The sequence below is a fragment of the Egretta garzetta genome, unplaced genomic scaffold (genome assembly GCF_000687185.1).
Source record: "Egretta garzetta isolate BGI_Z169 unplaced genomic scaffold, ASM68718v1 scaffold598, whole genome shotgun sequence".
In the NCBI taxonomy this organism is placed as follows: Eukaryota; Metazoa; Chordata; class Aves; order Pelecaniformes; family Ardeidae; genus Egretta; species Egretta garzetta.
The window spans coordinates 3,353,605-3,365,569 of NW_009260621.1; the positions used below are offsets into that span (position 1 = coordinate 3,353,605).

The 11,965-nt window shown below is 47.3% G+C and overlaps 1 protein-coding gene across 1 annotated transcript; it reads left to right on the plus strand.

Annotated features, from left to right (window-relative positions):
- The first annotated feature begins 500 nt into the window (after positions 1–500).
- UHMK1 (U2AF homology motif kinase 1) lies at positions 501–11,965 on the plus strand. Its single transcript, XM_009645379.2, has 7 exons — positions 501–834; positions 3,650–3,841; positions 4,640–4,734; positions 5,688–5,764; positions 8,938–9,036; positions 10,006–10,094; positions 10,587–11,965. The coding sequence occupies exons 1-7, from the start codon at positions 526–528 to the stop codon at positions 10,731–10,733; spliced, it is 1,008 nt and encodes a 335-aa protein (XP_009643674.1). The 5' UTR covers positions 501–525; the 3' UTR covers positions 10,734–11,965.

Genomic DNA, 11,965 nt, shown 5'->3' on the forward strand with positions numbered 1-11,965 from the left:
CCTCTGCAAGGTGCCCCGGGGCTGCCTGTGTGGGTCGGAATGGGCTTGGGAAGGGAGGAAGCTGGCGCCTCGGAGGCCGCTGCTGGAAGCCCCCAGGTTCTCCCAACGCCAATATTTTTTTTTGTCTGTGTGAAACACTTTTTAATGCTATGATACCCCTAGTCACGCGCAGCAAGAGATGGGCAGGTGTCCCAAAAAGAGTGGTACTACCTCCATTTTACCCACTGGAATCTGCTTATCCATGCCCTAGAGATTGTCCTGAGCAGGAGCCACCCAGCCCCGTTGCTTTAGCAGCGCCTCGTGGGGCATTGTGCAGCCAGCCCGTCCGCCGAAGGCCAGAGCGGTGGCATGGCTGTTTTTCCCCCTTCTACTTCCCTCTGAAGTTTGGTTCTCCATCTCTCTGAACTTCAATCACGCTTTTGTAAAACGGATGAGCTGCCTCCTGCAGCTTTGTGGTCTTCTGGGCAGTAGTGGAGAGCGGTGGAGTGTGATGACTGTGTAATTGCTCGTTACCAATGCCTGTCAATGCATCTCACCGCAGTGACACTGTACGGCGTGTTCACCAACCACTACTCTGTGAATGGCCCGTCTCGCTGTCTCCTGCTGGAGCTGCTGGACATCAGCGTGTCCGAGCTGCTGCTGCACTCCAGCAACCAGGGCTGCTCCATGTGGATGATCCAGCACTGCGCCCGAGATGTTCTGGAAGCCCTGGCATTCCTACACCACAAAGGCTACGTGCATGCAGACCTCAAGCCACGCAACATCCTGTGGAGCGCAGAGGAGGAGTGCTTTAAGCTCATTGACTTTGGACTTAGCTTCAGAGAGGGGAATCAGGTTTGGAACGTGCTGCTCTTAAAGTGGTTGGCTCTGTGTTGAGTTGTGTGGGTCTGTGATGCTTTTGGCTCATGCGTGTATGAGACAACGTGACCTGATCGGGGTAGTAGCTGAGCTGGTGCTGAGAGTTTCCTGGAAAAGGCTAAAATGGTGTCTGGCTTCAGAAGCAGAAGCTCATGTTCCCAATCTCCTTGCATGTCTCTGGTTTCTGTTGATGTCTTAGCCTGAATTCCAAAGTTAATGATGCACTGAAAAAAGCGGTGTCTCAACTTCCTGGGAAGTTTGCTAGTTTTTATGTGGTCAGACGAGTGGGAGCACCCAGATCCATAGAATTTCCTTTTATCATCCCTTATCATATGAAGCAGTAATCCAGGCTTCACCATCCGCCTCCCCAGTCAATTGCATTATCTCTGGCAGCGTCCTTGTGCTTGTCTTTACGTTCATCCTGTCTTCAGCAGCTTCCCTTTTTCAGTAAGACTGGATGTTTCTTTCCCATGCCATTGTGTGGATGAAAGCCCGTACTCTGGCGGTGGGTAGACAGCATCCACTCTTTACTGACAGGGACAGATCTCTGTCTGTTCTGCTCTGCTTTTCCTGTTTGCTGGGCTTTCACTCCCTCTTCATGCTGTCTCTTTTTTGTTTAGGTGATACTGGGTTTTGTAGGTTTGTTCTTGCCCTTTTTATTCTCTTCCGTGGCCCCTGATGAAAGGGAGCGAGTCTCAGGAGGGTCTGCTGTTGGCTTCATAGAGCTTCCTTTCACCTCTCCGTCTCTCAGTAATGGTCCGTGAGGGGTATCCGTAAAGCTTTTTCACCAGGTAGCCTCTTAGCAAACCTGCCTTTAATCGCTGGGTGATAGGCAGTAAGTCTAGTAAACGAGCCATGATTTTTCTGTGCAGACATTTGTCCTGGCTTTTCCCTACTCCATGGACTGGACTCGTTTAGAGGTTTTAAATCCACATACTTTTTTTCCTGGTTGGCCTGGTATTGACGTTACGGCCCACTGATCTGTGAATATCAGAGGATTGTGTGGGTGACCCGTTTGAATTCTTTGGTACAAGAGCTGTTTTTAATGTTTGTACTTCCTAATTCCTCCATGTTGTTCTTTGGTTCTCCCACGTTCTTGGCTGAACGCTGGTTTGTGCTGCTAATCTGTTGCTCTCTATCAGCAAAAAAACATTCTCCTGGTGTCCTGTGTCTAATGCAGATATTTTTTTTAATTCAGGTCTGTGTTTTGCTGCCTGCTCTGTGAATTGCCTCATAACAGTTGCTCAGGTGTTTTATCTGCTTTTGTGGTTTCTTCCAATCTCCTTGGTTTGGGCTGAGTTTCCTTTGCCCGTTCTCAGAAATATGCTGGCTATAGGGGTGAACCTGCTGATCCTGCTTTGAATGTGCGCCGGGTATCAGCTTCCCCGCACCACCCCGCCTTAGGCAGCAGCATACGTGCATGATTTCCTTATCTGACCCAAGACTATACTACTTTTATCTGTGACAACTCTGCCAAGCTTATTCTTGCATAACTTTTACTGCCGTTACTGTTTAACAGAGAATGGCTGTACATGGAGCAAGGTCTCAGCCACTTATGTCTCTCAAAATGCTTTAGATGATAGGAGAGAAATCCCATCTCACAATTTTTGCTGGTGGCATTGACCACGGTGTTTTCTCTATCTCTAAATGTTGCTTGGTGGGGCTGCTGAACTGCTGCATTTGCTGTGCCAGAGGTTCTGTTCTTTGCTGATAGGGACACTGGTGAGCAATTTGTGAATCAATTTTTTATTTTTTTTTTTTTAAGTTCATAAACCACTTTTGAGCTCTGTTGCCTGAAAAAGCCCTTTGTAAACTGTATTTTCAATTAGAGAACCAGATAATTTTTGTTTGAATATACTCCCCTAGTAAGAATTCCCAGTCCTGTGCTTTGCCCAGAAAGTAGGCTTGCAAGTTCTCCTGTCATTCCTTGAGCCGCATCAGCGTGTCTAAAGCGAGCCCTCCCGTGTTAAAAAGGCGCAGCATGCGTTTGTCTTTGGGCACTTACAAGACTTGGCCAGGCAAGGCCACAGCTGACTGATCAGGTATGGGCTGCGAGCAGGAGGCTGGACTGGAGACCTTCAGAGCAGCCCCTCCCGCCAACACTTGTGCAATTCTATAATTTCCTGGTTTCTTTATCAAGCAGGCAACGCTTGGGCGTTTTGTTTTACTCTGCCAGCCGTGGCAGCCGGGCAGGTATTGATTGCTGCAGCACTTCTGGCTGCGAGGGGGAGAAGGAAGAGGTGCGGGGGAAGCGCCTTTGATAATTTCCTTGTCTGAGCGTTAGGCGCCTGCTTCATTCTTTCAACGTTTTGTTCCAGAGAACATCAGTACTTGAATAATGGCAGCTGTTACTGATCCTCACTGTTCAGAGCGGGCTGTTTGTGCTCTCATGCAGCCGACGTGGAAGCGTGCTGTGGGTGTTCAGCCCTTAGCCTGAAATTTGTAGCGTCTTCTGCGCTTACAAGAGGTTAATGGGCCGGTCCGCAGTGACATCCAGCCTCTTCCTCCTAGCAGTGCTGTCTTTCAGAGAGGTCAGATGTGAGTGGGATGCCTGCTGTTTTGCTGGGAGATGTTTTCTCTTCCTGACAGTCTTGATTTTTTCCTCATCGACGCAGCAGTATAGCGAGTTGAGCTGCCTGCCTAACATGACTGGCTGTACAATGCTTTCTGTCAATTTAGCAATCGTAATTTGGTGACCCATTTGAAAGGGCTTCTGTGAACTGATTTAAGGATAGAGCAGAGAACCTGAAGCTGGAAAATTAACTTTTTGTGTTTGTTTGATCTTCCATAGGATGTGAAATATATTCAAACAGACGGGTATCGGGCTCCAGAGGCAGAATTGCAGAACTGCCTGGCGCAGGCAGGGCTCCAGAGTGAGACAGAGTGTACTTCTGCTGTGGATCTGTGGAGTCTGGGAATTGTTTTACTGGAAATGTTCTCAGGAATGAAACTGAAACATACAGTCCAATCTCAGGAATGGAAGGTGAGTGAGAGCTGCTGCGGGTATTCTCACTTACACCAAACAAGTCTTCCTGCTTTTTGTTTGTAACCCGGATTTGTGAGGTATCACCTGGCAACTAGAGAGTGTTTCCAGGATGTTTCTCTAATCCTATTGATTTGAGAATTAAGGTTCCAGAGCCTTAAAGACCTGCCTGCCCTGTGGGACTGGCATGTCTGAATGCTGCCTGTGTTCAGGTTATTGAAAGCTGAGGGCTCCAGGAGTCTGTGTTTGGAGCCTGTGTCTTGCCAAGGTTTGGGAGGTGAGTTGCTCTGGCTGTGGTGTGGCACAGAAGGAAGAACAAAATGGATGGCTGATGACTGCCGGCTAGTTCAGCAGCAGAATGACAGTGGAATTATTTGCTGGTTTTCGTCTAATGTTAGCACTAATCTGGGGATCTTCTTGTAAGTCTGCATCCTGAGCAAACAAGAGGAAGGCTCTGTTGTTTGAGCCTGGAGCCTGAGTCTGTCCTCTGTTCTGTGTGAAATAATTTTGTTTTGCATTCCCCTTCCCAGTAGGAGTATCCTTTCAGCATCATAACCTCCACAGTAACAGCAAATTTGCCTGCGCATGGAAATTTCCAGCTTTTGCACAGGCAAATGGGAAAAAATTCATCTGACGTGGGCCTGCTAGTTTAACATATGAGGCTGGAGCATTGGGGATCTCTCACAAAATGCCACAGTACCAGAGCCCCCTGCATCAAGTCCAGAAAATGATGGGGTTTTGCAAGCTTCACGCTGGTCTTTTCTTTCCTCCCTAAGCACTTTTTCTTTTTCTTTCCAGACAAACAGTTCTGCCATCATTGATCGCATATTTGCCAGTGAAGGGGTGGTAAATTCAGCCATTCCAGCTTATCACCTCAGAGACCTTATCAAAAGGTATCTTATCATATTTAATAACTGTTGCTTAAAGATGTGCTTTGTAAAGCCTTATGCCTTGCTCTTGGTAACTTAAGAGCCTGCACATAACGCTTTTTTTTTTTTTTCTTTTTTGACAAATCTCCCTGCCACTGTGCTAGTAATAAGTACAAGCATTAGCAGAGATGCTCCAGCTCCTCTGATTTTGGCACAGTTTGGAGTAAGCACATAAAGAATGTTAGTCATGATGTTCATCACTTGCTGCTTCAGTGCTTTGCAATTCCTGCAAATGAGGTTATATTTGGAGAAAACTGGAGACTTTGCTGCTTTAGGGGAGTGTTTAGAAACGAGAGAGGGGGGCAGACAGTGCTGTTTCTCCACTGCTGTCAAGATTCAAATGCACATTGCAGCTCTCTACTGAGGGGTCTGCTGATGGGATTATTTTCACTGTCCTGTGACTCTGCTCTGAGGCTACAGAGTGAATGAGGACACAGCTTGGCAGAAATAACATCAGGAGCCACTGGTAAAGCTGAGTAGGGGATGTTCTCAGGCAAGCCCTGGGCTATTAGCTGCTTTGAATCCCATTTGTGGAAAGATGTGGGAGCTCCTTGGAGTGTGAATGCTTCCGTGAGACTGCATGTGTGCCCAAGATGTGGGCCGAATAGCCTGGGGAGGTGGAGCTGGAACATGCCATGTTCCTTGTGAACTTGTAAGTGAGCAACTTCCATCGTTTGGAGCTGAGAGACATCGAGAAGGCAAGTCCGCTGTACCATGTACCCAAAATGCTTTCAGGGGATCCTTCTGGTGTGCTTCAGTTGTGAATTGGAAGATGTGCTTCTCGGTCTTCTCTTTGTACCAGAAGCACCCCAAAGACAAGGTATTTGGGTATTCCTCTGTACCGGCTTCCAGCCTGAGTTGAATTTGTTGATGCAGGAATGTCACACGCAAGAGCATAAGGGTGTCTTCTCTTCCAGCATGCTTCATTGTGACCAAGGAAAGCGAGCCTCCGCTGAGAAGGCTTTATGCAGCCCGTTCTTCAGCATTCCCTTTGGTAAGCTGTGCACATCGCCCCTGCTCACGGCTTTCTCAGCACATATTGGAAGCAGCACAGACTACAGTTAAATTGTGTTGTTTCTGGTTCTGGCCTCGTTGCTGCTCCTTTGCTCTTTGCGGTGCTTGTCAGCCCTCTGCGGTACCACAGCAGGCAGGTCAGAGCGATGCCTGTGCTCTCAGTGCTGCCCTGCCCCTCTAGCCCTTCAGGCTGTCGCTTTTCCCTGGTTGGACTCCCGGTAAATCCTGCCCAGATCAAACTGACCAAGAGTGTATTGGCAGCAGCATTCATCTGAGGGGACAGAAATAACCAAGGTACTTACCTAATATTGTGACTGTTAAGGTGCTTTCGAAGGGTGCAGTGCTATTTGTGGTGAGTGGATGTTTTTTCTTATGCCAAGAGTTTCCCAGTGCAGAAGCCAGGAATGCGAGAGACTAGGGCAGTGGCTGGTGTTAGCATCTGCTGCTGCCTCCTCCGCACAGGTCGAATAATCCCAATGTGTTCTCGTGGTGCGAGCCTATTTTTGCAGTGACTGGCCTGCCTCTTGTGGTGTGTGTGTGGCAGGTCACAGGCAGATGTCACTGTCGCTTTGATCCGGCGCTTTCTCTTCAATTTAATAAAATGGTGGTGTTTCTCCGCTGAGCCCTCCCTGTTTAGGCTCATGTCTCTCCCTGTCTTCTGTTCCAAAAGCAACATGGTAGCGTTCTCCAGAGCTTGTCTTTCAAGAACGCCAGTGAAGAGCTTTGCATCCAGCTTTTCTGCAGCATAAATTAATGCTTCAGGCATCCAGCTTCTGGCTGGGCTAGCATCTTCCCTTGAATCTCAGCCCTGCTTTTCTTAAGCTGCTTGATTTACCTTCCCGTGAAGGTTAAGTATTGCCTCTTGAGGTCACGTCAAGATACTGGCGTTCCTGTGTGTTAGGCGAAGGTAACAAACTCATTCCTGTTTTCAAACTTCCCTTGCATCTCAGAAACTGGGACTGTTGTAATCAGAGCCACCTTCCATGGAAGGAGCTGAACCTTGCAGCTAGTATTGCTTTAGAGCAGAGGGAATAGTGTATTGGCAGTGCTTTCTGGTCTAGTTTTAAACACACAGACTTCTAACTGTACCTAGGAAGGTGCTTCTGTGGTTAGTGCTACAAGTTTATACAAGAGTTTCAATTTTTCTTAGTTGCTGCTTCTCTTCTTTGCCAAACTTATTTACATATGCTTGTCTGCACAAAGAAGCATTTACTGTTGCTTTCCTGGGAAGTAAAAAAATCGTCTGTCATTGCCTTTCACTAGGACACGGTTGTTCTGTTTAGAGCAAAGACAGCTGAGAATGGCTTTCCTTGTCATTTATAGCCAAGTCTTGACTTTCCAGTTCATCAACTTCTTTCCTGGGCTGCTTGCAGGCTGCAGCCCTCTGTGTTGTCAGCGTGGTTGGTATCACCTGGCACTTTGAAGAGGAGCAGAGGGGCTGGGCAGAAAGGTATTGTAAGAAATGAATTTATCGGTTGGTTACAGGAAGCCCAGATGGCTCTGAGTCCTAGGGGTTGGTTTGTCTCCCTCTCTGAAAAAAGACATGTGAAATGAAGGACAGACTTGAATAAAAAGGACGGCGCATAAGACCAAGGCAACACTTAAATGTTCTTTCAGTCTCTGTTTCATCTGATGTCTCTTCGTTGCCAACAGTTCTGTGGAAGAATGGTCCCAGAGGTTCACTTGGAGCTGGAACTTGCCTGGTTATCTGAATGCAGCACCTTTCTTCGAAGGGCTGTCCCTGAGTGCTGTTTGGGCATGATTTAGACTGATAAGGCCTTTCATCCCCTAGGCTTTTCATAAGGGTTCTTCCATGTCAGACAGGAGGAGATTTATAGTGTGTATGCTTGCCTATCATCTCCTTTTGTGCTATGAAATCAACATCTTCTGTCTGTCCCTGGCAGAGATGTCAACTCCCTCTCACGTGTTGTGTGCTTAGCTTGGAAAAGTATTTCCAAGGAAGTAATAGCCTGCTATCTTTGCAAACATAGTCAGAAGGCTCAAGCTGGAGAACTGGAACAGTTTTCTCCCTTTTCTCTCCTCTCTCTCACTGTCAAGTGTGAGAACTGTGAGGTACTGCTGCTGTGTTCAGCTACTGTAGCTGCCAATACAAATAAAAACGTTAACACTCTCCAAGTATTGCAAGTTGGGCTCCCAGATCTTAAATTCATGACTGGCCTGCCAGTCCCTTTCAGGAACATGACATCAAGCCTGTGTCCCTGGAGAAGTGACACTGTCCTTGCTGCTTCAAGTTTTTAGAGAACTGGGTGTCCTCTCAGATGTGACTCTCTCAGTTAGGCGTTAGTCTGTCCACCCTGACTGTTTCCTTCTTCCACAGTAGTGTCCATGCTGCACTGTTCCAGGCCATCCTGGAATTGCCTGTCTTTAGAGCAAGCGCCCCATGGCAGCAAGCTTTATTTCTGCTCCTGTGAAGTTGTTCACCGGATCACTGCTTACCCACCTTGTGGCCACCCTTTTGTGGCCGTGCATTATGCTATAGCACTGCACTGTGTAAGTAACCAAGTAGTTTTCCCCGTTTCTGTTGCAAGATTGTATGGTGGTCTTCAAAACAGTGCATTGCAGTTGGATTTTTGAAGGGGGGAGAGTTTACATGGTGTTTAGGGAAGAACTCAAAGATATTCTAGGGAGAGGTGAGGCTTGTGCTTAAGTATAGCTTAAGAATCGGAGTTACAGAAGCTGGCCAGCCTGTTTTCAGCTTGTCTGGTAGTTGTAACGGGACAGGCACATTGCAGAGTAGTTCTTTCATCTTCTTGCATCTCCATATGAGCGGGTCAGTTTGCTCGACTAGCATAACTCTTGAGGTCACATCCATTTCTGAATCCGAGCTCAGCAGACATAAGTCTAGTCTTAATTTCTGCTACCTTTGTAATTTTAAAGGCAATTTCAGGTGCTGGCCTCAATATAATTGCAGAGTGCACTGAATCCTTTGGAAGAGTCTGTCAGTGCACAGGTGAAGATAAGTTGGAAGCAGGGAGAATACAAGCTATAAATGCAGGTAATAGTAGAAAGAAGCAAAACTGTATTGCAAAGAGCAGTAACTCCTTGTGTATAATTGTGTGTCAAGTCAACTTCCCATTTTCTCACTCTTTTGGACTTTGATTTCTTTTCTCTCACTCTGTGGGTGTCAAACAGCTCCCCATATCGAAGATTTGGTGATGCTCCCCACACCTGTGCTGAGGCTGCTGAATGTTCTAAGTGATGCTTCTCTGCAGTGTGAAGAAGAATATGAAGGTTGGTGCAAGCCGTGCAATTCCCGCCTAGCAATATTGTCTTACAGGCTCTGTTTTGTTTGGCTTTGGGGATGTGAGAGCAAGCAGAAGAGCAATTAATAGGCACAAGAACAGCAAACAAAGAGCTGCTCAGCTGGGATTTGGTACCAAGTGGGTCAGCTGCACCAACAGAGAATAGACTAAAAGATTGAGACAGAAAGCAGAGCTTGTAGCAAGTTCTTGAAGGATCCCAGGTTAAAAAAAAAATTTTTATTTTGATTTTTCTTCTTTAGTTAAATGCCTACAGACCTCATAATGTGTTTGCGGCTCTGAGCTTCTGTTGGACATGTGGAGGACTCCAGAGCCTAGTAGCAGAGATCCTTAAAAGTTTGCTAGTGAACTTATCCAGGATCTCAGCAGAGAACTGAAATATCTTGTTGGAGTTCTTAAACTACAGCAAAAACTATACGTGGTAGGTGGCAAGGCATGTCAGTGGAATTTGCGTTTCTGCTTGCTCTCAAATCCACGTGAGGGGCAAAAGCTAGAGAGCTCTGGGGATATGAGTTTAAAAGGCTGGGTTCTGTTCACACAAAGAAAGGTTTGTGGCAACTACTTCAGTTCCCCTCCTCCAAGCCCTGTAACCGAAAAAAAAAAAAAAAAAGCACTCACAAATCCCAAATGTTTTAGCTAGTAGAAGGCCGGGCTTGTATGTGCAAGGAAAAGCACTGTCCATGTGCTCTGAGCCCTGCTGTTGGGGATTCACTGCCTGCAGGTCTGTGTTCCTAAGCCTCAGTTCAGACACTTCGTCTCATTAGGCGGCCATTAGGCAGTGTCAGCTTCTGCTGTGGCACCTCCTGATTGTTTATTTTAAATTGGGAGAAAAAGACTATCTGTTGACTGAACGTTCTTGATGCGTTCATCTGTCCTTCATTTGTTTCTTGGCTCATCCTAGTTGGCAAGGTGAGAGACAACCAGCTCTTTCCTTTCTCAGATATCCTGGAAGACATAAGGGAGGAGTGTCAGAAATACGGACCGGTGGTTTCCTTGCTTATTCCAAAGGAGAATCCTGGTAAAGGCCAAGTAAGTGAATGGAAGGAAGAGGCTGTGTATTCCGACGTACACTCCATGTGCTGCAGGACTGCTGCTCAGTTCCTGGAAATCTCCTGGCTGATGACAGTGCTAAAAATAGCTGGTTATCTTGAAGGACAGCACAGGTTCCTTCCTGGTTATGTGAGGTTGCCTAACTGGGAGGTCCCCAAACAGCTTTAGCAGGGGAGCTGGGATATGGGAAGGAAGGGGAGAAGCCAATGGGTGTGAGTGGAAGCGTTGAGGATGCAGAGCATCATCATACTTTCTCCCACCTCACCAAATATGCTGCCCTTAGAAATGAGAAGCAAGAGGTGAAATTCCAGTTCAGAGATGCAGCTCCTTCCTTTCTAGCTCCACTGCTCTGGGCTCAACGGAGGATAGAGGGGAAAAATTTGTTCAGGAACTGTTTCTTTGGTTGCAGGGGTGGGAGGGGGTGGGTGTCATGCTGCACTGGAAGTCCTATTTCTCCTCTCTCTCTTTCAGGTCTTTGTTGAATATGCAAATGCTGGTGATTCCAAAGCTGCCCAAAAAATGCTGACTGGAAAGATTTTTGATGGCAAGTTTGTTGTGGCTACGTTTTACCCACTGAGTGCCTATAAGAGAGGATACCTGTACCAAAACTTGCTGTAGGCAGTAGCAACAATCAGGAGAGTTGTCTTGCTCCTCTTCCTCACGTGTTTTACAGTTGAATGTACAAAAGAGCTTCCTAGCCCTGCTTTCGAGTCATCTGTGAAGGAGAGATGCAAAGGACTTAACTGGGCTTTGAAACCTTTACTGCTGCTTTGTGATGTGCTGAGGAGGCCGGGATGGCTTTCAGCGTGTGCTTGTGTGTGTGTTGTGCTTGCTCGTTTACATTGGGTGTGTGGCTTTGCCCCAGCGGGTGCTCGGGTGGCAGGAGTGGTGACTCTGGGAGGCCGAGCAGATCTTGGCAAGCACTTTTAAGTGATTTGAAATGAGAACATTTAAAGTCTTGGCCTTAGCACTTGGCTTTGCTCTGGAGAGAGGATTTCTTTGCTAAGCTTTCCTGTAATGCACGTGCTCTTCTCCGGTGCGGAGGAGGAAGGCTTCCCTGCCTCTTGTTGATATCTATGGTAAATAAAGAACCAGAAGCACCATCCTCTCTAAACTAGACCAGGAAGACTTTAGAGTCTTCACATCATGCAGAGCAGAGAGAGGCAGTGAAATCAGATGTGCTGAGCCAACAGCATTACCCTGTTGCTGCCTTGTGACCCGAGGAGAGCCATCTGCCTGACCTGGCACAGGTGGCGTGCTGGGCTTAGGCAGTGTGGGTGATGCTGCCTGCAGTGAGCTGAACTCGCTTGTATGCCTGGGGTGGGCAGGGGCTGACGGCGGATACATGTCGTCGGAGCAGCGCCAGCCTCAGTCCCAACACAACCTGTAAGCACTTTGTAGCCTGAGGCGATGTGAAAACCCTGTCGTGTGGAGTCATCTTTCTAGCATATACCTTGTGCTGGCACCGATGCTCCCTAGCTCTGATGCCAAATCATCTGTAATACGTAAGCGTCTTTAGGTGATATTTTAGGAAAGGAGTGCTACAGCACGCAGTATTCTTTGTGTCTCAGCAGGACTCCCGCCCTGCGAGTCTTATAAGAAAGAACAAGTATTTGTCTGTCGTAGGTCCCATGCTTGGCTTTTCTGTGATGTGCGTTTTGGTTTTGCATTAACCCATAAGACTTACAGATTAGAAGCACTGACACTTTTGGTCCTTCATAGATTACACAAAGGGCCTGAGGCAATCTGAGATCCTGTATGGAAAGGGGCTCACTCAGTTATCAGACTTGACTGGCCAGGAGACGGTCTTTCTCTGTGTCAGGGACAGCAGCCATGTGCTTTTTGGGGAA

What these genes read in the sequence shown, in the direction of transcription:
- UHMK1 (XM_009645379.2), top strand. Translation starts at nt 526, where the DNA reads ATGCATCTCACCGCAGTGACACTGTACGGCGTGTTCACCAACCACTAC. An exon ending in GCTTCAGAGAGGGGAATCAG is followed by an intron (nt 835 to 3,649) that starts GTTTGGAACGTG and finishes GATCTTCCATAG; the next exon opens with GATGTGAAATATATTCAAAC. An exon ending in TCCAATCTCAGGAATGGAAG is followed by an intron (nt 3,842 to 4,639) that starts GTGAGTGAGAGC and finishes TTTTCTTTCCAG; the next exon opens with ACAAACAGTTCTGCCATCAT.